This window comes from Paramormyrops kingsleyae, chromosome 15 (genome assembly GCF_048594095.1).
Source record: "Paramormyrops kingsleyae isolate MSU_618 chromosome 15, PKINGS_0.4, whole genome shotgun sequence".
NCBI lineage: Eukaryota > Metazoa > Chordata > Actinopteri > Osteoglossiformes > Mormyridae > Paramormyrops > Paramormyrops kingsleyae.
Window position 1 is genome coordinate 22,906,957 of NC_132811.1, and position 25,292 is coordinate 22,932,248.

The 25,292-nt window shown below is 41.5% G+C and overlaps 1 protein-coding gene across 1 annotated transcript; it reads right to left on the reverse strand.

Annotated features, from left to right (window-relative positions):
* Positions 1 to 1,637: 1,637 nt before the first annotated feature.
* Positions 1,638 to 19,734, reverse strand: lhx4 (LIM homeobox 4). Its single transcript, XM_023813266.2, has 6 exons — positions 19,722 to 19,734; positions 10,556 to 10,727; positions 6,651 to 6,853; positions 5,243 to 5,397; positions 4,548 to 4,716; positions 1,638 to 4,014 (listed from the first exon to the last, which is right to left on the reverse strand). Exons 3-6 carry the CDS (start codon positions 6,745 to 6,747, stop codon positions 3,626 to 3,628), a joined length of 810 nt encoding a protein of 269 aa, XP_023669034.2. The 5' UTR covers positions 6,748 to 6,853; positions 10,556 to 10,727; positions 19,722 to 19,734; the 3' UTR covers positions 1,638 to 3,625.
* Positions 19,735 to 25,292: the final 5,558 nt, after the last annotated feature.

Below are 25,292 nucleotides of genomic sequence, written 5' to 3' on the forward strand. Positions count from 1 at the left end.
CATATTGCTTAACCTTCTTTACTTAACGTTTATGCATTTTTACAAGTTCCCCCACTCTCTGTTTCCCTAACACCATTAGAGACAGATGGCAGACGTTTGTAAACGGGATGAGTATGGCCGCTCTCTCCCCTCTCTCGGGGTTGACTATTGTATCGGGCACAGCTTAATGTGAGGCTTTATTCCTAGACGGAGTACTCAAAGACAAGCGAAATCCCCTAGTTGAAGCAGAGTGAAAACCTCTCATATGGGCATTAGGCACTGTGCTCGGGTTGGAAATGCACAGCAATACTCTTCTGTACACGGTGAAGCCATATTTCAGCCAGCTGTTACTTAAGGTCTGAAGTGTTTGCAGAGCCCGCAACCCATTAACTACACGCAGCATAGATTCACACGGCCTCCCTTCTGCGCGGGAAGTCATCCAAGGATTTTATTCTCAAATCATCTGCTCTTATAACTAAATAACATTAAATAAAGTTAATTTTGCTTGACAAAATAAAATCTGCGCAAGCCTCGATCTGCATGAACTTCAATTCGTCATGTCATACCGCATGGCCGAAAAAAAAGATCATTTGAGGGAAAAATAAGATTTCTACTTCACAGTGGCATCTTATATTTAATACTTTATCGGTTTATAAATTCATTGTCTACTGTTGCATTCGGGAAGTTTGTAATAAAAGCCGCAGATCGATGAAAATGGCCATTTGTGTTTGTGTTTGTCATCTTTGCAAAAGCAACAGTGCGGGAATTCCCCAGATTTATTTGTATACTAGTGCTGTAAGTGGCGTGTAAATTATCCCAACTGTCTTTGTCGCAATTTATCTTTGTTATGCGGTACTATTAATGGTTACCCGCTAATGGCCAAAGCTTGTCTGATCAATGGCAGAAAGAAATCACCCAGTTTTCTGGCATTATTTTATAAGCGGGTAGATCACATTTGGCCACCCCGGAAGCCGCAATTCAGTTGTAGATATTTGTACAGCAGTGGTACATTTCTGCTAGGTTTGTATATACGATCTTAAAATCAATCTTGCATAAAGAAGCAATTCAATGAGTGCTAACAATCGCGAAAGCATGGCGGTGCCATATTCCCCGCATTTTGTCTCCGGTTATGATTTATTTCCTAGTTAGAACTGGGTTCGCCGGTAACGTCTGCCCATCCATTTAACTCGTTACGCATCAGACAGGCGCGGAGCCTTTTATTTACTGTGCATGATTTTGTGCGGACATGTTTCCGCCGTTTTAAGCAAAGATCCCTCTTTCGTGTCCACACAGCACATTTATTCACATTTCAGCGGTTTTCAATTACTTAGCCCTGAGTGGATTAAGAAAACATCTATGCAACACTACAGTAATGCGCGGCTCTGAGTGGACACCCTGCCACCTTGTCATTTCTAAATGTAGAATAATGCTTCATTTATTTCCAGATCTATTTTTAAAATCTCGTTCGCAATCGTCACAACAGAGGTTGGATTTTCGAGATGGATGTCTTAAAGTCATCGAAAAAACAAAGAAACTCGGCACAGCGGAGCCTACTTAACCCAAAGACGATTCAACTTTATTTCTTTATATAGATTTTGCTATACACAGTTCATGCCGTCACACAGAAGGCATATGCGAATAGATTCAGTGCTTTCTTTTTAAATCCTTTTTCAAAGACACATGGCAATAAATAGTGCTTATGAAATGAGACTCTTGACACCTTTGAAACTGTACAAAATTTACAACAAAACCCCAGGGGTTAGAGGCAATAACAGTTTGAACAGAAAGTGTTTTAATACGTATATTGTTTTGTTTGATTATATATCCGTTTGCATGTCACAGCTGGGTTGCTGTGTTTCGGCTCGTCTTTCCAGATCGGGTCCATTACTTTGCAGCTGACATTAAAACAAACGCAAATAAATATTGAACTCACAGACCTTCCTCGGTTTCCATTCATCTTCGCTTGCGTCGTTTCCGTTTTTAATTGTTACACTGAGTACGTCTCATAGTGCTTCATGTTCTTTTATAGGTACCTCTATGTACACATAAGTCATGAAGTTATGAAATGTCATGTGGATACTGACAAAAATAGTAAAAACACAAGGGTTCATAAAAAAAACAAACCTTGCTTATTATACTCAGAAGCAGCTTGCAGTCCCCAGAAACCGACTGTAGAAATCATTACAAAATGTTAGAGTAACATCACATTCACAACATTAACTGCCTTATTATCTTGTTTGCATTAATTCATTATGATATTATTGACACAAAAGCTTCTGGAAGAGCAGTCCAGATACAGCCAAGTGTAACAGTTTATGAGAAGGACAATCTTCTTTCCTTACATTTTAATTCAATCGACTTCTAGATCAACCGAAAACATAGCAGAAGTTTCAGGACCTGAAATTTGAAAAGCATACATACAGAGTTCACGCTGCAAGCACATCCTGTAAGCTGAAAAGCCCTTTTTAGCGACCGAGTGTTACTTCCTTGTTACTGGGGCAGCCACGGTAGCATCTGAACCCCCTTGCTAGGCTGGATCACGTTAGCATGATGATCACATGTTAGCATGATGATCACATGTTAGCATGATGAATGCTCGCAGTATCAGGAATCAACACCAGACATGTTCAGGTATAATCAGGTGAGCCAGGCCAGCACTTTGCTCCTGTGATCTGTTTGGCTTTATTGGAAATCAGGCCTATTAGGCGCTGATACTCAATCATCTCACTCCTTTAAGTCCTCTGAGGGGAGACTGGGAATGCTGGAGAATCCCCAGTGCAACAAAACCGCTTAAGCTCCAAGATAGAGCCTGCATGCCTAAACACCGTGGTCTACCACAAGTTACTTCCTCACTCAGAACACGCTTTGACTTCACAACCATCTCCAGATGCGTTTGGGGTTTCAAGCAATAACTGAACGTAAGCCTGAACAGAACAGAAAGCACTGTTACACGGCCAGGGGGGGGGGCGTGAGGTACCTTTGTGGATGTCAGGGATCACGCTGAGATCTCTTTCTCTCTCCAGTGATTTAACACTCTACCGTGATGCAGCGTGACTCTGTACGCTGCATTGTGCACTCGCCTCTCACTCTTACTCACTGTGCAAAAAGAGTGTAAAGTGCATTGCCGCCGTAGAGACTTTGATGCCGGTACTGATCTTCCCAGAAGCATGCAGAGAGCCTTGTTGTGATTGTGCTCTAGTAGAGCTGAAACATGTTTGAGAAATACCCTATGTTCTGTCCTCATGAACCCATGCTGGAATTTATACATGTAAAATGGTCAAAAAACAAACAAACGGAACGAAACAGAATCACTGACAGACAGTACTTTGTTGGGGGTAGGCGTTAAACCTGCTGATTGGCCTCTTGTTGGACCTGACAGGTTTTCTCGTCTGCAGACATCCTGCTGTACGTAGGACACCCTACCCCCAACCCCACCGCTGACCGCTGTCCCACTCTTCCAGTCCTCAGTGGCCCTAAGTGGGGGCATCGGGCCTGGGGAGTTCCTTTTAGTTTCCATACCCTGCTCCTCCTTGCCCCTTTTTTTAAAAAAGCAAATGTCATGTCTGGGAGACAGAAAAAAGGCTGCTTGATGTTTCCTCATCCCTCCTCCAGATACTGCGTGTACCAGGCGGCCGGGCCCCGTGCTTTAAAACTGGGAGTGGTCCATCTCGTCCAGCCAGGAGCCGGGGCTGGTGGGGAAGTCTGGGTAACCCGTGCTGCTCTCTGTGGAGAGGTCAGAGGTGGGCCCCCCCGCCATGGATCGCGTCGCCTGGCCCGTAGCGCCTTGGGCTCCCTGCCCCACCAAGCTGTCCATGTTGAAGGCCAAGCTGCCTAAGAGTGGGGTGTGGCTGGGCAGGGAGGCGATGGAGGACGGTGACTGGGGGAGGCCGTAGGGGCTGCCTGCCCGTAGCTCGTGGTACGGCTGCCCGCCGCCGTCCAGAGAAAAGCCCCCGTTTAAGAGGCTTGTGCTTCCGACGTCGCCCACGCTCCCGTAGAGCCCGTTGGAGTGTCCCAGGTCGGGCAGGATCTGATCTTCTGCAGAGAGTGGAAAGACAATCGTTTGGAAGGTTATGCAGGGCGGCTGGGTGTGTAACCAAAGCATCATGGGATATCACAACGCATCACGTGATGATACAAATCGTGCATGTTTTATTGAAGCTGCATTCATAGGCATAATCCACAGATGCTGCCCCGCTTCAGTGAGGAGTTGACGAAGGAGCTGTGATTTACAAGTGTCATGTACCGAAGTCCCTGCAGGGGGCGCAAAACACTTCTGCTCAGTCCCTCAAGTGTTGTTCGGATGGAAATAACACCCTGGACCGCGTTCACGCTAATCGGCTAAAAGCCTGGCCCGCTTTATAGAGTTTTCAAGACAGCCTTCTCATTTCTAATAAAAAGGTTCCTTTTAAAAGAGGCCCGGAGGGGCAGTGTTTATGAGCCCCCAAAACGTGTAGCAGGAAGCTGCAGCCCGCAGGGCGGCCCTCCCGTGCACTGCAAATGAATTTGGGAGGACTGTGGGGGAGGGCCTCGGGGGGGCCTAAGTGGGGGGTGGGGGATCGCACACTGACCTCTGAAGCTTAGCTCGCTGTCACTGAGCCCCCCGTCCTCTGCAGAGCTCTCCTTCTCCGCCTTGCCGGCCCGGTTCCGTTTGACGTTTTTGTAGAACTGGCCCCAGCGGTGCCGCCCGGCGTCCTTCTTCAGACGCTTCTCCTTTGCGCGTCGGTTCTGGAACCACACCTGCAGGCCAGGCGGATGGCCAGTGACGCATTTATCAAGCTGCAGTGTAGCGTGATTATAAATCCCACCTTCCAGGTACCATGAGGACTCTATGGGTGCATTGATGAGCAGCTATAGAACACAGTCCTGTATCTGGTTTCCCTTTACTGTGGAAGTTCATTTCAGTATCTTCACTAAATATCTAACTGTTTAAATGAGTGATATAAAAATGTGTTTTTTTCTCTCGGGATGATGATGATCCCAGTGGATCTTAATTGTAAATATAATTTAGCTGTCCACTTGTGTGACAGACTGAAACGATATTGAGGCAGCCAATAGCTCCATGCTGAGACCCATGAGGTCCGCTGAAGTTCCAGCCTCTGATGTTTATTTCCTTGAGTCATTATTTGAGGAGGACATCACCTCAGCTGGTGTTTTGGGTTGGAATCGAGGACTCATTAATCGCATACATTGCCCCCCGTAGGACGGGAGGACCTGTGGTACAGCTCCAGAGTGACCCACCGACGGTGCATGAAGAATGACATACCTGCACCACCCGCATGTCCAGGCCTGTCTCCGAGGAGAGCTGCTCGCGAACATGGCGCGCCGGTTTTGGCGAGTTCTTGTAGGCACTCTTGAGGGTCTCCAGCTGCTTGGCGGTGATGGTGGTCCGTGGTCGCTTGGCTCCAGCCTCTGAGTCATCTTCAAGAGAAGCAAGAGGGTCATTGGAAGGAAGAGTGACGGCAATACAAGGAGACGCATGGAAGGAACGAGCCTAGCCCTTTAAGAACGGTGCTCTTAAAGTTTCTGCAGATGTTTCGGGAAGGGGAAATATCTCTTTAAGAAGAGTATGTGAGAGGTGTGCTTAGTACAAAGAGCTACTGCAATGTGACAAGGCAGTTAGAAGGAGATACAGAGTTCAATGCCTTTGAGATGCTCAGTCAGTACCACTCCAGCTGAAGAGGACATAAATCTCCCAAGAGGATTCTGGGAATGGGGAGTTATTGAGGGCCTACCATAAATGTGCATTACATCACTTAGCATAATCAATGGGCATTGCATGGAAATCTCCATAAACACGAAGCCAGGGCTTTCAGCATTCCGATCCATAAAAGGTCACGTCAACTCAAGATTTAATGAGCAGGATGCCAAGATCCTGAGATATTTTTATTATGATTTTGTTTCTTCAATACCCTCCCCCTTCTCGTATCACCTCTCTGTGTCTCTCTTACTGTATATTACAGTCAGGTGTGCCCTCTTGGATGCTAAACCCTGCTGTTTAAATGCTTCTGAATGGCCTATATTAGCTTGCCCTTGGTTAGCAGCCTCAGCAAGTTCAGGATGATTGTAGGTCAGTGTTTCCCAATCTGGTCCTCGGGTCCCCCAGACGGTCCATGTTTTTGCTCCCTTCCAGGGAGGGAGCGGAAATGTGGACCATCTGGGGGACCGGAGGACCAGATCGGGAAACACTGCCGTAGAGGAACCAAAGGGTCCTGCTTAGTGGACCAGGTGGCCAGATACAGGTTTTACTGTCCCTATGTCATACGCCCAGCAAGCATGATCAGCTTTGAGTTTGTTATTAATTATAATAACATCACCATTACTTCATTAAGACATTGTTACTAATATTGGTATCAGTAGAAGCAGAAGCGGCGCTGGTATGTTTGTAATCGGTGAAGTAGTTATAATAATCATAATGATCACCTATAAAGGACACTATACTCACAATCTAACACTACAGTTTTGCGTGTATGTTTGAAGTATGTAGCATGTGCTTAAAATCCTCAATGTCAATATACCTGGTCAAAGTTATATTGGTTTATTGGGAAAGACATTTTGTCCATGATGTGCTTTTGGGTTGAACTACAGTAATGATTTCTGAAGAAATGAATAGATGTCAGAAAGCCGCAATGTGGAGGAGGAAAGGCCTGGCGGAGGGGGTGGGGCCGGCATACCGTTCTGCTTGGCCGTCTCGTAGTCCTCCTTGCACACCAGCCTGCCGTCCTCCATCAGGTAGAACTCGTCACCGGTGGCCAGCTGCCGGCTGCACATGACGCAGGCGAAGCAGTGCAGGTGATACACAAAGTCCTGCGCCTTGCGCACCACCTGGGTGGGTGGGATGCCTTGCTGGCAGGAGGCGCACTTGGTCCCGAAGCGCCTGCAAGCAGACGCACGGTTAAGCAAGTGGGATGACGGCTGCATTCCAGCATGTAAAACCACCAGACGTTGAGCCGTAAATAAAGCATGGTGGCCAGGCGCTGGGGATGGTGCCCTGGAGGATCCTCATTATGTAAGAGTGCTTGGGGCTGGGCGCTGCGGCTCGAGGGCAACTCTTTGTTAATTCGCAGCTTGAGTAAATGCAGCAACTGCCCAGGGATGCAGTGAAGCAGCCAGAGTGAAGGTTGCAGCTGCCCAGAGATGCAGTGAAGCAGCCAGAGTGAATTCAGCAGCTGCCCAGGGATGTAGTGAAGCAGCCAGAGTGAATGCAGCGTTGCCCAGGGATGCAGTGAAGCGGCCAGAGTGAATGCGACAGAAGCTCAGGGATGCAGAGAAGCAGTTAGAGTGAATGCAACAGCTCCCCAGGGATGCAGTGAAGCAGCCAGAGTGAATGCAGCAGCTGCCCAGGGATGCAGTGAAGCAGCCAGAGTGAATGCAGCAGTTGCCCAGGGATGCAGTGAAGCAGCCAGAGTGAATGCGACAGAAGCCCAGGGATGCAGTGAAGTGTCCGCAGTGAATGCATCAGCTGCCCGGGATGCAGTGAATTGGCCAGAGTGAATGTTAGAGCTGCCCAAGGATACAGTGAAACAGCCAGAGTGAATGCGGCAGATGCCCAGGGTTGCAGTGAAGCAGTTAGAGTGAATGAGGCAGCTGCCCAGGGCTGCCGTGAAGCAGCCATAGTGAATGCGACAGCTGCCCAGGGATGCAGTGAAACAGCCAGAGTGAATTCAGCAGCTGCCAGGGATGCAGTGAAACAGTTAGAGTGAATACAGCAGTTGCCCAGGGATGCAGTGAAGCAGCCAGAGTGAATGCGGCAGCTGCCCAGGGATGCAGTGAAGTGACCAGAGTGAATGCAGCAGTTGCCCAGGGATGCAGTGAAGCAGCCAGAGTGAATGTGGCAGCTGCCCAGGGATGCAGTGAAGTGACCAGAGTGAATGCAGCAGCTGCCCAGGGATGCAGTGAAGCAGTTAGAGTGAATGCAGCTGCTTCCCAGGGATGCAGTGAAGCAGCCAGAGTGAAGGCAGTAGCTGCCCAGGGATGCAGTGAAGCAGCCAGAGTGAATGCGGCAGCTGCCCAGGGATGCAGTGAAGCGGCCAGAGTGAATGCAGCAGTTGCCCAGGGATGCAGTGAAGCAGCCAGAGTGAATGCGGCAGCTGCCCAGGGATGCAGTGAAGTGACCAGAGTGAATGCAGCAGCTGCCCAGGGATGCAGAGAAGCAATTACAGTGAATGCAGCAGCTGCCCAGGGATGCAGTGAAGCAGCCAGAGTGAAGGTAGTAGCTGCCCAGGGATGCAGTGAAGCAGCCAGAGTGAATGCGGCAGCTGCCCAGGGATGCAGTGAAGCGGCCAGAGTGAATGCAGCAGCTGCCCAGGGATGCAGTGAAGCAGTCAAAGTAAATGTGCAGAAGGGAAACTATAAAGGAGAGACTGGGGAAGGCTGTAAATCAGTAACTGTAAACGGCAAAATAAACCCCTTCCTCTGAAGCAAGGTTAAGCTGTGAGGCCCGCCCCCACCTCTGAGCTCCCCTTACTCCATCCCCCAGCATACCCCCCTCCTGCACGCCACTACAGTTCTAACATTAAACTGCCTCCAGCCCCTCTGTCCCCCCGGGCCCCCTAATAAAGTTAGCTACCAGCATCTGACTTGTGAGCTTTTTAGGTCTCATTGAAGCCTCTGACATTAAAACCTCTCAAACATGATTTAGTAAAAGCCAGTACTGATCCTGTTTTGGATAAAAGTCAAACCTAATTTTCTTCTTTAATGCCTCTGAAATTAAATCGCAAAAAAAAAAAAAAAACAAGGGGAAGAGGATGTGAAGAGAAGGAAGAAAAGGAACGTAGTTGCCATTTCTGTGGCCAGCGAGCAGTGCTGGGAGTGTTTTAATGTCCTCCATTGTGGAGCGGCAGCAAACAGCGGTGCCTTGTATTGCCCAGTAATGCATATCACTTGTTGGATCCAAGACAAACTCACGGCGCTTCCAGATTAATCTCTCAGTGCTTCTCCAAAAGCTGAGTCATGACAGATGCCTCTCCCTTCACACATCCATTACGGGTTACCATCATCAGAGCCCGGCCCCAGCCCAGGAGAGTGCAATTAAACGCTTTAAAGTCCCCGCTCGCGCATTTCCTTCTCCATTTAATAAGAAAACAAATGTCTAATAGCCGAACTTCTTTCGCTGGGTGGTGCTGAGAGATGTAATAAAACTGTGTCAAGCATCAGTTGACCTGGAATAGCTATGATTCCAGAACACTGCAATGTGAGTAGTTGGGAGCACGAGTGTGGCAAGGACACGCAGTGCTTTAGGGGAAAGTCCTAGACTAGGCACAGTGTTACACTCAGACAAGCATCGTCACGAAAGTCCCGCCTTAGCGCCGAATGAAAATGGCAGCTACCTTAGACAGGTGCTGTCACTGGTATGCTCTGGGGAGTATACTGATAATACCCCACCGCTTCAATTCAGACAGAATGTCTGATCTTCTTATATCATTGGCATTCTTTGGCAACAAATTATTTTGCAGTTAAACGCTGACAAGGATGTCTTATGCACCAGGTAGCCAAAGAGTATCTGGTATTCCTGCACCCACAACCAGACAGCCATAAAATCCTGGGGTCATGAATATAATGCAGGAAACGTGGGTGATGTCAAAAGCATATTTACTAGTGTATTTATAGGTTCTGCTGTATTCTTGACGAATGTAAAAGGTATGTGCTTTATTATTATATACTGCATTTTCTATTGTTTACTTATTTGAACACCTGGATGTGTTTTTATTTGTGCAGCTCAGGTATAGTACCATGATTCAGCCTTGGATTCCCTCAATGGATGTACGCTTGACACCTTTTCCTCCTCAGTTCGGCTCCTTAATCATTGTGAGGTTTGCTTGTCAGATCACATGACCTGCTGTGAAAGGCCCAGGGACACGGGCTTCTATGAGGGCCAGCAGGGGCTTCCTGGACCTCAGTCTGTCCTGCCTGATGCTGTAACTGCTCCAGCCTGCATGTCTGAAGGTAATTTACATGTTTCTGGCCTTCAAACAATACTTTTAATAAAGGATTATTCATGAAATTCAACTGAATTTCATTTAATTTAGCTGCAACATACACCTGCTTACATTGATCATATTGGTATTTGTCTCCTTCTTTGTTAACAAATCTATGGATATTTTATAATATTGCAAAAAAAAAAAAACATGTCACAAAAGTATTTCTAGGTTTATAGTCAGGGCGAATATTCTATCATTTGCCAACATAATAAAACATACCACAACTAAAATCAATTTAATTGCAATAAATAGTTCAGATGATTAAATGTTTGAAAGTCTAGCTATTACACTAGTGCGGTGTGTTGTCGCATGTGATTTCTTTGTACACTTGCTCTGGCACTGTACAATGACAATAAAGTGGAATTAAACTGATTCCCTAAAAATTAGGCGCACTGAATGGAAAAAAATATATAAAATTGAGAAAGACGAGGGTAAATGTTTCTCCCAACGTATAATATATGCGTATAAGACGTAACTGTTTGTTTAAAGACAGATCGATGACACTATTGTATTGGAACAATAGCGGGTAGATTGAAAGCTGCCATATTTCACATGTTTTTTAGGTAACAAAAAATATCAATAAAAGTATTAGCTCTCACTTGAAGAAATCTTCCTTGCAGTAGACATTTCCCGCGCGTGCGAAGCACTTGTCCGCCAGCAGCGCCTGACAATCGGCGCACTTCAGGCACTTCGAGTGCCAGTGCCGGTCCAGCACCTTCAGGATGAACTTGTCCAGGATATGCTGGCTGCAGCCGGCGCACTGGGGGATTTCTATCGGAACAGATGACACACATCAAGCTGCTGTATACCCGGAATCGTAAAGTAGTTCGCAGAGTAACGAAAAGTTCCACTTACAGTAATGTACCGATGGCTTACAAAGCATTCTACTTTTACTAGACGATAATCACAAACACAAATTTCCATTGCATGGCATGATACGCACAATTAATAATAGTAATATCTGATTAAAAGATTTACAGGCCTCATCTTAATAGCATTTTATTACGGGCAACGCGCGTAGCCTGGAAATATAACATGAATATCACATTTAAATAAACCGGGATTTACTTGAAAGATTAATAATTAATAGTAGATCTCCATAATATGAGTGATAAAAAGACAGCAATACTGTAATACAGCTATTTCTCAATAACGTACTTCACATTAAAAAAAAATTAAATGAATAAACCGATTAGGAACCCTCAACCACAACATTGCGATTATATGATGACATTTAAACGAAAAACCATAATAATTGTAGAGCACAGAATAAAATTAAACTTTTAAAAAATATATATTTATAATGCATATCATATAATGAATGGATAGGTATTTAAATAATAGTAAGTAATGAAAACCATGACAGACCAAAGAAAACGACACGTTAATTAACTAAATCTATAAATTTGAGGATACACCTTATCACTGATTTACGAATTATTGTACGTATACCGCTACCATAGAGGTTTTAAAATGACCCCACGTAGCTAAGCGACAAAGACGGCCACATGCCTATACTTACTTGAGCGAATATAATTTTTACCGTATAGCAAGAAATTCCTTGCCAACATAAAGATTGTCATTGTAAAAATGTATTACACAGAATCAAAGATATCCCGCATATATCAGAATGAAATTCATTAAAATGTTTATGCTATTAATGGATTGATTTTATTTTGCAATCTTCTTAGCTGTCTGCTATAGCGCAGCAAAAAATCCTATGTAGATTTTTCTTCAGTGGGTTTGCTGTATGTATTAAGACAGACTTCAATTCATTATCAAATAGTCGAATGATTTTCGAGAGATTATTCATGGGTGAAACATTGTTTCTTGCTAAGAACAAACCAATTGAGCAGTCAGTTTTCATGGGTTTAAGAGCCTGCAGTCAAGCTAGGTTTTAATATGAAATATTAAATAATCTAATACTGAAAATCAAAATGACAATAGAAGCACTAATCGTTATAATCTACTAATGTTTATATATTACCTGTCTCACTCGTACGTCACTTTAAATTACACAAATGCTTTAGATAGTAACAGTGTCTACAAAGTAATCATGAATGCGAATATTTTATTTCAGTAAGGTTTGTATGATTTTGAAATTGATTTAAACTGAGACAGTTATTATCAGAGAGAGAAACTGTACATTTCCACTTCCAAGTTAATCTGAATGTTACTATATAGTGGACTGAAAAAACGAACATTTTCGCATAAACATGAAAAAGTAGTGATTCTAGTTTTTCGCTATCTCGTACTTACAGAAATTGCAACACAATGGAGGCGTACTGAGGGACGAGGTCGTACAGAGGGTGCAAATCGGAGGATATACCGCTATTTCTATATCAGTACACTCTGTATAATCGTTCAAAAATTGAATTGCATAAATATCTGGATGAGGTCTTGACCGTGTAATCGCCGTCCTAATTCGAGGCGCTGTGTCTGTCACAAATTTGTTTAGTTCGTACAATTGCCACTATTCCCAGATTCCAAAATGAACAATTCCAGGCTAAAAATCCCCAGGAATCATTTAATATCCTTTTTTAACTGGCTAAATAGCCCAGTAATCGTCATCGAAATATTTAAGGAAAAAAAACAATTTTTGTTTCTACACCTGTGACCCTGTGTGTAAAACATTATGTTGCTAATATTGTCTTCATTCGGTATCATAATTCAAAATTTTGACAAAATAGATTGATGCCAACTTATTAAGGTGTGCAAAAACCCGTGCTGGCTTTTGTAACAATGCCACGACGCTGACATGATTTATCAAACGTTTGCCCTAGTAACTAAGTCACATATTACTTCATTTGAATCAAGTTATAGCAGAATTATAATGTATCCCATGTTGTGGTAGCATAGCTGTGTATCAGTAAAAATACACAGCGTGAAACAACTACAATGTCAAACAATATTTTTGCATTATATAGTTAAAATTAGGGAATTGATTCGGGGAAACCGAGCACTGCGACTTTAAGAAGCTCTGAAAGTTGGCAGCGACTGTTCTGGTCCAAGGTACTTTGGCACGCCGTATTGCAATAAGTGCAGCCGTGGATTCAATGGAATAAATTAAAACACTGATGGCATAAACGGAGCCGCGTGTCAGCGCGCCCGTTGCTGATGATTCTGCAGAACCCATTAACAGGCAGCCTCGAATAAGACGAAAGATTAAATAAACGAAACAGTGATGTAGAGAACAGCAGCTGAAAGACACACACAGGGTGCTGAACGGACAGCGCCGTGATTCTTTCCATTAAGGCCGCAGCCTTGGCTACCTTTCCGCCATAACCTTAACAATTCCCCTTGGCGCATTGGCTTGAAGATGCATTAGAATATTCCATTTCTTCAGTCATAACTGCTCTCATTAGAACATAGCTTTAGGTATATTTCCGTTGACCTCGCATTCCAGACCTTGAAAAAAATCAATTCTACCTTTTAATTAATTTTCTTGTTTTAAATTTCCTTTTTTTTGTAAGGTACAAATACATTAAAATGGGACACGTTCAATAACTCAGTAGTTCAGTGAATTATTATTATTATTCAGATAAATAGAGGCCCACATTTTGATCCAGAAAAATCCACGCTTACTAATTCAGCAATTCAAGCTAATCAGTAAGGTATTTAAAAGATACTAAAGTTACCACCTAGAATGAAAATAAATGTTATCTGTTAGTAAAAATATCAGTGATGTGAAGATAGTACACAACCAGTTGCGGCAAGTGATACAACGATTTAGAACTTGGATAAAAGCCGCATATTAAAATTTCATGTGAGGGTTAGTCTCTGTTTGCTAATGATATTCTGTAATATTATTAATATAGTGTTATATTTTAAAACCCTATTCTTCTTATTACAGTAGTAGCCTAGTGGTAGTAGTAGTAACAAAGTAACAACAATAAATAATAATAATAACAATTACTTCGTTGTTATTTTTAATTGTGGTTAATTATTATTGCTATTGTCAATTAATATCATAATAATCTGTTGAAAAATTCTGCGAGCGTAACCATTTGCTTGACATTTATCGAGGAATTTAGCGCAGTCTATCAAAGGAAATATGACTTTGAAACGTAATAACTGGGTCGCATGTGCTGTCAGGTAGCCTTGACATGAATAATTAGGTCAGGAATTTATCCAGTTCAGGTTCCACCCTGATTTTGCCATCAGATTATATAGGCCTAGTAGAGATTAACATGCTGGAGATGAAGACCAGATGCGATGATAATAGGTAATTTAATACTGTGATGCTGATAACCACTCAAATACTAAATTTATACATTTTTCAAAATTAAGAATTGTGTATAATAAAACCGAAACATTTTAAATTTTATTGGCGCAGAGCATATGAACTTTTTTCTCATAGAAATACATTTCGTGAAAAAACACTAGATTATGAAGTACTATTTTATCACAGGTAATGTTAAATACAGAATTGTAGTGAATACAAGCACGGTGTTTTTCGGCACTCTATAAAATATATGCGTTTATTTTTCACATACTAAGAAGCAAAGATACGTTTCATGGTAAGCTCACGCCAACATAAACAGACACAAAATGTGCAGAACAAACTCATAACACTGACCGACAGTGAGCACGGCCGCATTCCTTAAAAGTCCAACCATCTTGTTAGAATCGTGACATAGTGAAAGGCCGTTTGATATACAGGCCTACCGTTTGTAAAAGTAAGTAAAGTTTTGAGGGTTTTTGCAGCATAATTGTAAAAGAACATATGCATGTATGATATATATGTATGGGAAATTTAGCGGAGTGTTTTTAGTGTCTAAATGTCGCAACGCCATCGTAGCATGTTCAGAAATACTGAGTCACAGAGCAAATGCCAAGCGTAGCATTAAATTCTTGCCATGTACCAAATTCACTATCTAGGTACCCCGAAAAGGACAAATGTTGCGTACAATGAAAAAGACATGTTGCACTTCCGCATAGCTCACTGCTTTTAGGTAAAGCGCTCAATGACTCTGAGGACACCGTGAATGGTTATCATACACAAAAACGCGCGCACGCACACACATGCATACACACGCGCGCGTGCACACAAGCGCACACACACATACACACACACACATACGAGGAATAGTCTAACAGCCGATGAAATAGCTTTTTAGACTATCTCAGTACTTCTTGTCTCACTCTCCGTGTTTAAGTTACAGGATGCGCATATCGTGACAGCGAGCTCCTGCAGCATTCCAAAGCATGCTCGCCAATTACTTTATGAAATAATCGATAGAAGAGGTAGAAACAGCCTTACGTTGCATTGGCACTCCGAGAATTTCTGGTAGACTCTTTACCGGGCTTTCTGTCGGTATAACAGCAGCACTTTGCATCATTGTGATCCAATAATATAAAAATTCACACACGGGCACACTCACAAAGTAGAGGACTGAAGATCTCCCGGTCTTATATTATATAAAACATAAAAATATATACAAAAAGGACGATCCGTCTTTTTTCGGGTCAACGTCCCTCTGGCCGTTTCGGTCCTACTGGCCCTTCGTTTATCCGGGAAAATTGTCCGAGCCTGCGGGATTTCGTCGTGCTCTTTTGGCGTGGATAAGACGGGCAGCTTGATTCATTCACACTGCAGGGGTAGCCATGACGTCACCGCTAGCAAAGGCCCCGCCCGAGAGCCAATGGGATCGGTGACCGGCTGAGAGCGGGCGGAAACACATGCACAACAGGTAAGCGCGGAGGAGGACCTCGGGAACGGGGACGGGATGCGCTCAAAGAGGTGGGACTTCATCTTAGTCAAAAAGGCTGTAAATACGGACTAAAAAGTATTCTAGGCCTATATGAGCCATCAGATGCGCAATACGACGGTGTTTTTCATCACCCAGCTGTTCTTATAAATTTTAGACCACCCATACTATTTTTCTAATAATTCATAATTTGTTAAAAAATTATATTGTGCCAAAGAGCTATTTTCGATTGTATTTAAGTATCATACTTAAAAATGATCGTTTTTGGATTAACATGTAAATAATCGAAATGACACGTTTTACGATACGCGTTCCCTGAAAGTAAGATAGGAAAGTGCAGCAGAATGTAATTGCTGGGAAGTGGTTAGGTGTTTACTTTGACAGGCGAAGTCCACGCAGGGTCTCTCTCCACTGACAGTATTCATTTCAATCCAGTTGTCGAGGGACTGGTCTCAGATAAAATATTCCCCCAGGAGAGTTCGTAGTTCAGGCAAGATGAACTCAATCTTCCAATCCAATTCTTTTCAAGGATACAATAAAACGTGGCTGTTTGCTCTGCCTTCTGGACAGATTAAAAATAATACTGCTCAGGCTGCGAAGGAAAAACCAAGTTCTCTCAAGTACTGTATTTGCCTACTGACGAGTAAGACATAATAATAACAATAACAATAACAATAACAACAATAATAATAACAACAACAACATCAATAATAATAATAGTTAATAATAATGATATTTTAAGTAGTAGTGGTAATAGCAGTAGTAGTAGTTGTTTGTACAGAATTATCACTTCAGATAAGTTTAAACATTTCGGTTATTGGTTATTCGGTTATTAGATGGCCATGAGATTTATATTAAGCTCTACACAAATTTGCCACTCAGATTGGTGCATTTGTTCACTTAAACATGGATTAATTCACATTTGCTTGTGAAAATAAATTATTAGAAACCTTTAATTTCATAGTCCCGACTCTTCCCGTTTCCCGCTGTGCTCTTTATCTGGCTAAATTAAACGTACAAGTACATCTTTAATTAGAGACCAAAGAGATTTTAAAATGCCAAATATACAGCGCTCTCTCGCCACAGTAGATTACTAACCCCGAAACAACAACACAAAATAATAAAAAGGTATTTATCCATTTAATGTTGGAAAGTTGTATTGTGATAGCTGGGGTTCACGCATTGCTTACTATCAAAGTAATGATGAGGAAATGTACTGAAATACATATCAATTTGACAGGTACACGTTCTCAGATATTTGCTTGAATAAACATGCAGTTTGATATTAGTAACACAATGAAGAAATTTAAAATAAAGCCGCAAAACCTGAATTTGAAACATTGCCCACAGTTTTAATTATCTCACCATTTATAATTTCGAGTTTGATGTAACTGCACATTAAAAAGACTTTAAACTATAAACTGAAATGTAATTGCCTTATGGACGGTCAGAGCTATCATTGTTAATTTACGGGGTTTCTGCCTATGCACGAGCTGGACACTTGTCATCCCCAATATGTGCTTTTATGAACTACATATCTCAATAAAAGCAAGGATTGTTCGTCTTCCGGATAATGAAAATGTAATAGAGAATAAACAACGAAAACGAAGATATATAACATCTGAAAAATTATCTTCGGCGTAACTAAGAACAATTATTTATTCTATTAATGCCAGTTCACTATAAAATCGGACAAGGAAGATACACGTTTCGTTTGTATTAAAGTATATTTTACAAGACGCCTCACTAGATTCACTGTAAGTTTTAAGACTTGTTATGATTCCAACATTCCAACAGAATCGAAAAATGACATAATATTAACCCATCTGTGAAGCACCGACACAAAGTAACTTCTGAACAGGATTACAGGCCGAAAGTACGTATATATGATGAAGCGATGGATGTGCTCTCTTTATTCGTGCCTAATTATTTTCTGAATACTGTCATATATATATATATATATATATATATCCTTCATCAGTGAAGGTAATACGACTGACTCCAAGATTCTCCATTTTGTGGGAAATTACACTTCGTGTCGTTGCTTGCAAAATATATACCCACCGCTGGGCTGGCGTGCAAAAATCATCATGCTGCCCCGTTTGGCTTATTTTAGAAAGTATTACATATTTCTTACAGTTTAATTTTGTCAGAAACCTCTCAAGCTGATTACCTTCGACCAGCTGCAGTTTGGCCCAAACGTGAACTCTGCGCCGTGTGTGTGCAGCTAGGTACAGCGGTGCTGGCCACACATTAATCTGAGTTTCGATTATTTGATTTTTATAATTTTCTCCCCCTAAGATCTTTCAATCATGCTGATTGAAAGGTAGCTTTAAAAATCCATTTGGATTTCAAATGCGCTGAAAGGTAAATGTTCTTAAAGTATTAACTTATCTAAACAGGTTCATTAATAAGCAAGTAATGTTTATTTCAAAATTGATGTGATCTTATATTCCAGGAAGACAAAAAACAAGTGTACAAAATCAAAAGCGAAATATTAAAAAAATCAAGCGAAAATAAGCATAAACCTAGTAGTCCTATTGAAGTTTTAACATAGGAAATACTTTTATGAAATTAAATTCGAAGTGTCTATTCGTTATTGCCCTGTAAATTTTGATTGAGTTTGATATTTACATTTTTTTTTTAGATTTTAATTTCTGTTTGGTCTTCCGGTACCCTAACGAGATTCTGATAGTAAAAGGTAAGGTTTCCACATGTTATGTAACAGCTTGCAGAAAACATTGATGCGTGTGTAAGGTATAATTTATATCAGTAGCGAGTTGGAGAATTTTCACTAGGAGAGTTGACCTATTCACCTTTAATTATACCTAATGCTTCAATGCAGGAGTTCATTGATGTTTCTGACTCACGGTCGCCCTGTGGCTCACAAATCCATCACGTAGGTGTATTTTCCTACCCCGATCGTTCCCCGACTTATACTAAGGCGGATGCCAAGAGCATCAATTGCACTAAGACGTGTTGAGGTTAAACCGCTGTTAAGAGCAGGGCGGGTTCGTAATAACAGCAGAAACAACAGCAAAGTGCCTTTGCAACGAGTTGGTGATGCCGAGAAAGAGCGCATCTTTTGGAGAACCCGGAAAAAAAATTACTGATGCACGCAATTCAATGAAAAGTAAAATGCCAGTGAACATTCTTATGCAATGTCAGCAGAAGTGGCAAGCAGCGTCACATCACTGGGTCTGTTTATTTCTCTCGATCGCTCACTGCCTGCAACGGCCGCTGAGATTCGGTCGACCGTCTTAATGCAAAGCAGGCGCAGCTTTAATCATCGCTACCGTCTTGGAATAGAAGGCCAACAAGTGATCCCTCTGAGATTTCTCAATGATAGGCTCCGTGTTATCTTCGGGGGCATCAATTTATATATGCTGTCTGATTCCCCCGCCCTCCATACGATCCCTATTGCCCCAGCCTCCCTTCGGAAGCATGTTAGCGTCCCTGACAGAAAGGACAAAAGGGAACCTAAACCCCCGAAAAGCAGCCTGGTTTCCCGCTTAATTCATTTTGTCCCATAACATTGAAACAGATGTGTGTTTTCCTATTCTTACCTGTCTGACTCTGTAAGATAATTAATGGTATGCTTTAGAATAAGTCGATTGCTTAAATGACTGTTTGCATGTAGGCTACTGTGTTCCGCATCTTCATTGAAAAGCTAGATGCCACATACTGCACTGTAGTTATGCATGGTAAGTGTCCCTTTCCAGTCCCATATGCAATTATGAAATCATTCATGAGAGGAAGCTAAATTATTTAAATAAGGAGCGAGTCTAACTCCGTTGTCCATGTATAAAATTTAAACGGCACTTTCAGAAGGTACATACATTAGCATAGGCCGAAATAAACAGCAGTTGTAACTTTATCGTCTAGCTGCTGAAATCGCTGTTGTTGTTTACTAAATCTTTGACTTGACGATTCAATGCTTTTTGAACCTGCTCATTAAAACATTGTTATTGTAAAAGAAAACATTGCAGAGTAAGCAGATGTCATACCGTCCCGCAGGTCCACAGCTTCGTGGGCAGCTGCCACGCAAACCTACCTACTCAGGTGACTCTGGAGTCAGTTTATTTCAGCACCGCTTGCAGTGGACAGCCGTTCACGCCGAGTAATGGCGCCTTTCCGTATTGTTTGGCTTGGATTCCGCAGGGAAAAACGGAGTTGCCCCCGATCTTCCTAACTCTGCCCTGTGTATTTTTATTTGTCGATAAATGTACAAATCCAAAAAAGAAAGAAAGAAAAAAACTGGTCGAGGCCGAAGCATCAATGACAGAGCTCTATACTCCAATTCCCGGCAAGAAAGGCGCCGAGATAGAGACGGGGACCTTAGGAGAGGGCACGGAGAAAATTAAATTGCACTTGGGGGCAAATTCTATTAGGGAATAGTTATTGTCTCTTGACAGGTCCTGTCCATTTACGTAATTAGTTAAAGGACGAGATTATGCATTGTTTGAATCAACAAAACAGTTATGTTCCAGAATGAAATGGTTTTCTCTTGCATTGAGGGTTTCGTCTCATTTTATTTATATTTGTTCAAACAATTCCATGTACACAATCTGTTTGAATAAAGTATGTTAATATCAACGTTTTTATTTGCCCATAACTGCAACTTATGTAAAAAAATAAGCAAGCAAGCAAACAAACAAACACATTCTTAAGACCTACAAAGGGGATTTTAGTTTACATGGGTTTTATCGATATTTATCTCCTATCTGCCAATATGTTTTATGTTTTCCCCCCAAACAAAAAATTGAAGTATTTTATTGAATTTCTTAAAGTTAACCAAAAACAGCTGCGTAGAAAATCACGATAGTTATTTAATAATTCTTCAAATATAGTTGATGAATAATTATATGAGCTATTTAAAAATAGAGGAAAATATTAAAAGGAACGCTGACCGACTTATGAACGTCCATATTCCCATTAAATTAACGAAGTAATAGGCTATTTAATAGGCTGGTAAACAGATTATGCACCAAAATATTTTTTGCCCTGATAATGGAACATCTACTAGTACTTTGAAAAGATCAGGATTTGATATTTTGAGCCCTTTTTCTTTTACTGTAGTCGATAATTGATCTTGGACCTAATTTTTCTAATTATACTTCATAAATGAGTTCAAGAAGAATCTTTCCAAATGTAAATTTTATAGTGAGAAGAATCCAATCAAAATAAGGGAACGCATTAAGATACTAAAGCCTTTAACACAATCGCTGCATTGAGTGGTAGCTCGTAATTAGAAAAATGAATTTCTTTTATCCATCCATCCATCCATCCATCCTATTTTCAATAAACCCTGTGAGTGCAGTGAACAGAAGCGACATCCTGGCCGCCTCTAATGAACGCTTTCTAAATTCAGGCTATTTAAACGTGCATCTCAGAAAAATCGTTTACAAAAACAAGGAACAGAACAAATGCAAATAAAACAAATAAGTGAAATAAGATTTAAGCCAAGTAAAATGTTTGTTTAAAGGACCGTCCAAAGGCGCTCTGAAAACATTAGCAAACTGCTGATTGACATGCCTGGGATGTGGCCCGAGTTTGTACTGAGGATAGCGAGGCCCGTTGCAGATAGAGAGCTGCCCGTTTCCAAATGTCAGGAGAACCCAGTCTAAAAGGTACAAGACCTTCTTCAGAGTTATGGTATGATCAGATTCGATACTGTTAATGCACTGACATTATTTATCAAACATCAGAAAGTTTAGTGGTCCATATGGTTCAGGAGTCATTTTAAGTGAAGTTGATGGATTGTAAGGTATTAGCTTAGAGTTATTGATGGCTGAGGATGATGACTGTGTCATTCAGATGGGGTGAGCAGCTGGGCTGCATCCTGTCATATGGCAGGACGGGGTTAGCGCTAAAAAAATGCCAAAGATGGGTGCTTAAACGCCTTTCGCCTTCATTATAAACCGACCCTGAAGCCATTTTTACTAATTCTTCCTTTTTTACTATATGAGGCATTTATTACAATGGTGTAATTTCAACCTCAAGCTTAATACACCCAAAAGGCTGGAGAACAAATGATCAGTTATTCAATTAGCGAGAAGCTAAATGTACTCGGTGTGAGAAACACACCATTAATCCCTATTGGAAACGCCTGAAGCCAAGATGTTTCAGTGAGTTTAGCCTTTGAACAACAGTAAATAAACGGAGTGGATAGCTAATTTAATCTGGTAATTAAACTATTATACAATGCACAATAAAAACTAAACATCACATTCAGACATGGAAGTCATTGTCATTAAAATGGATGTTCTTGTTGAAGATAATTATAATCCCTTTGTAGAATAAATATGGTGCATACATCAATCAATTAATCAGTCACTTTATTGGTATTATATGTCATATATTTGATGGCTTCTATAATCAATTTGATATTTGAGCACTGCGTAAATACAGGGATATTTCAATATTTTCATAGCCCATCCTTTTAGTGTAAATTTTCACCTCACTTCAGGCCATTGTGTTTTTTTCCTATTTATTGGGTTACAGACAAAGATATTATTGAGCATATAGACCAGTCAGGCCTGCTGAAGGCTTGAGGCAAAGGCAAGTTTCTCCTCAAGTTGGTCTCCTTGGTGAGCTATGGCCCCTTAGCATAATACATACGGCACATCCCACAGTAACTGGGCTCCACTTTTAGCTCTGGAAGCTACGGCTAGCTTGCTGGAGCTGCAGATGAGCCAACACAAAGCCAGTGATATTGCTGGCTCCAAAGCAGCCCAGGTAACACAAACAACACTGCATCACCCTCACACAACTGGGGCTTTAACAAGTACAGAGAATTCTGCTGAGAAAAAGTCAAATCCAGCGGGAGGATCCTGGCACGTCTGCTTTTCACCTAAATAATCGATGGTAATGTGCTCAGACCCAGTGACGTCCAGCACGCCGGGCATGAGCAGTGTGCACTGGGGTCGATACTCCCCTTTAATTATCAATACTCCCCTTTAATTATCTCCCGTCGGTCAACTGCAACTCTCCGCATCTTGATTTATGCAGCTGTACATGACAACTAGCAGAGAGACCAATGGTGTTTCCAAGAGTTAATGTTACCCTATGACACTTTGTTTATTTTACAAATAAATAAAACTCTAAACAATGTGGTACTTTTAGCTTGAACTTTCCTAAAACTGTTTATTTTATGTGTGTAATCATCATTATAGCTGGAAAACATTCGGCATCATTCAGAGCTCATCCAGCAACTGTAATTAAATTGATGCTGGATGTCTGTACACTAGTGAGTGTGCATATTTTTATTATAGTTTTTTTTCAGTAATTACTGGTTCAGTCCCATAATTCCCAATCTAATGCCCTCACTGGAACATTCTCTGGAGCAAGCATTCCACCATCATTAATGTTACCATACATTTATTATTCTGACAAACGAGTATATCAAACGAACAGGGGATGTTGATACAAACACATAAGCTGGAAAGGTTTTGACAGTGTCCTGCATAAAAATCCCAGGAGGACAGCTGTTTCTGAGGTGATGGAACCAGCCGGTCTGGCACCAGCAATCATAACACATATGGCATATGATCTCTTATATCAGGCATCATAGCAGTAAGTTGACCTGCTGTGTGTATTTAGTTGCAGCCACATGAATCACTGTTTGCTGGAGCAGGCTGTTTGCGGTAACGTGGAGGGCTATCTAATAAATTGCCCCCAGAGTTTAAGACAAACACCTAAAAAATATTTCAAAACAAATATTTGACAATAGTCCCAGAGCGTGGTAAATCTATTCAGCTATTGAATTATAATTTAATAAACTTGTTTTGATCATGTATCGATACATATTTTTGCTCTCAGATGTAATCTTCGAATCTACTGTGCAGAAAAAGTTAGCAAGAGGTACAATATGACCCCATGTAAAGTCATTTCAAATCCACCACGATCGTAATTATGTACTCCACACTACAGCACACAAGCAGAGAGGATCGCTAACTGGATCAAATTAAATTCCAGCATGTGCATATTGATGAATTATTTTCTAACAAGACTGCCTCCCTTCACCCCCACAAGGGGCTTCAGATCAGCATAAACTACAGGGGGCGCCAGTCGTAACTTAGGGCAGACAGGAAGTGAGCAGAGATGCTGGTCTAGGTAAGCACTTCATTAGCTGCAAACGAGGAGCATGGAACTGAGGGCACTGAGAAATCAGGAAGAGCTCCAAGCACTGGCTGTTGAGTGTGGTGAACTCGGGGGGGGCTTTTCCCCAGGGCTTTCATAGGAACACAAAGCTTAGCTGGTCAATAATAATCTACACACTCAAAACAAAAACCACCAGGGAGACATTAGGATGTAGCCACATCTACTGATCATTCTGAGGCTTTAATTGATTTGAAATGTTGTCTTGCGTCTTAAAATATCATATGAATATGAATTAGCAATACATCATGCAGCATGTAATACTGGTAGGCTTGTCTACATAAATTAGCTTTAATTTATATATCTATATATACTTAACAGCTATGTTAAGAAAGAACGGAATTTAAGGGAATACTGCAACAGCCATACAGATGTTCTGGGCAATCCTCAGTAATAAATTTAAATGTTCAACAGTGATTTATACTGTTTATAACCAACCAGGAAGATTGGTACCCCATTATTAAAAAAGCAGATTAATAATTGATCCTGGGGAGTGTATTCACCCTGCCCTTCTCTCTGTTGTGGCTGTAATGTTATTTAGGTCTATGTGTCAGCATGACAACACATGTAAAGAAAACGGTCTTTCAGTACAAAGGCTGCCCTCTGTTACACTTAAAGAGCCACTTGGATTAGCCAACTGAAATGCTTGGTTATAAATGAAACAGCCTTAAGTTCCACCTAATATCTCCTTTTCCTAATTAACAACAACAACAGCAACAACAATAATAAAGAGGAAAATAAGGAGTATGTGGAAATGGGTCGCAATAATTCAAAGAACAGCGAATGTTTTTGTCTTGCATAAGTACATAATCAGTCATTTCCTTGTAACTAAGACTTAGTTTGTGGTTAATTAATACATTAACTGTTGGTATATTAACTGTTGGTTCATGAATAATTATGAGCATAATGGTATATTATTTGTGCCCTCAAGTAAAGTGTTACCAATTTGACTGACACCAAAAGGTTTTAAATCAAGCAAACGGGCATCTAAGTCATTTAAAATACTGTTTTACCGTTGGACCATAATTCAGGTTTTACATGACTTGACGTATCTTTCATTAACCTTCATTAACCCTAATCAATTTCCTGCTCTTCTAAATTAAAACTGTGTGTGGAATTACAGCGGTGAGTTTCCTTTGCTCTGAGGTTTCAGTGTCTGTGACTCACCTGGGATGTTTCCACGTCGCCTACATAAGTGGAGGTGACTGATGGTCTGGGTCCTGGGACAGTGAACACTTGGTTTGGGATGTGATTCGGGTTGTGGGAAAGTGAGAGGAAGCTGTGAAAGTGAAGATCAAGATTAATCTGAGCCTGCTTGACTCTCCAGCTTCAGGGCTCGATCTAGAATCTGAAGGTCAGGGACAAGTGGAGTATCATATATTAACAGTATTTTTTTTTTCCATTTTAATTTATTCCCTGTGTTTCCCCACACTATGCCTCCATAGGAGAGCTTTATAGTATTATT

Coding starts and splice junctions, on each gene's coding strand:
- lhx4 (XM_023813266.2), bottom strand. CDS start 6,747: ATGTGCAGCCGGCAGCTGGCCACCGGTGACGAGTTCTACCTGATGGAG. Junction 5,398..6,650: donor CGAGACGGCCAAGCAGAACG/GTATGCCGGCCC, acceptor CTTCTCTTGAAG/ATGACTCAGAGGCTGGAGCC. Junction 4,717..5,242: donor TGGACATGCGGGTGGTGCAG/GTATGTCATTCT, acceptor CCTGGCCTGCAG/GTGTGGTTCCAGAACCGACG.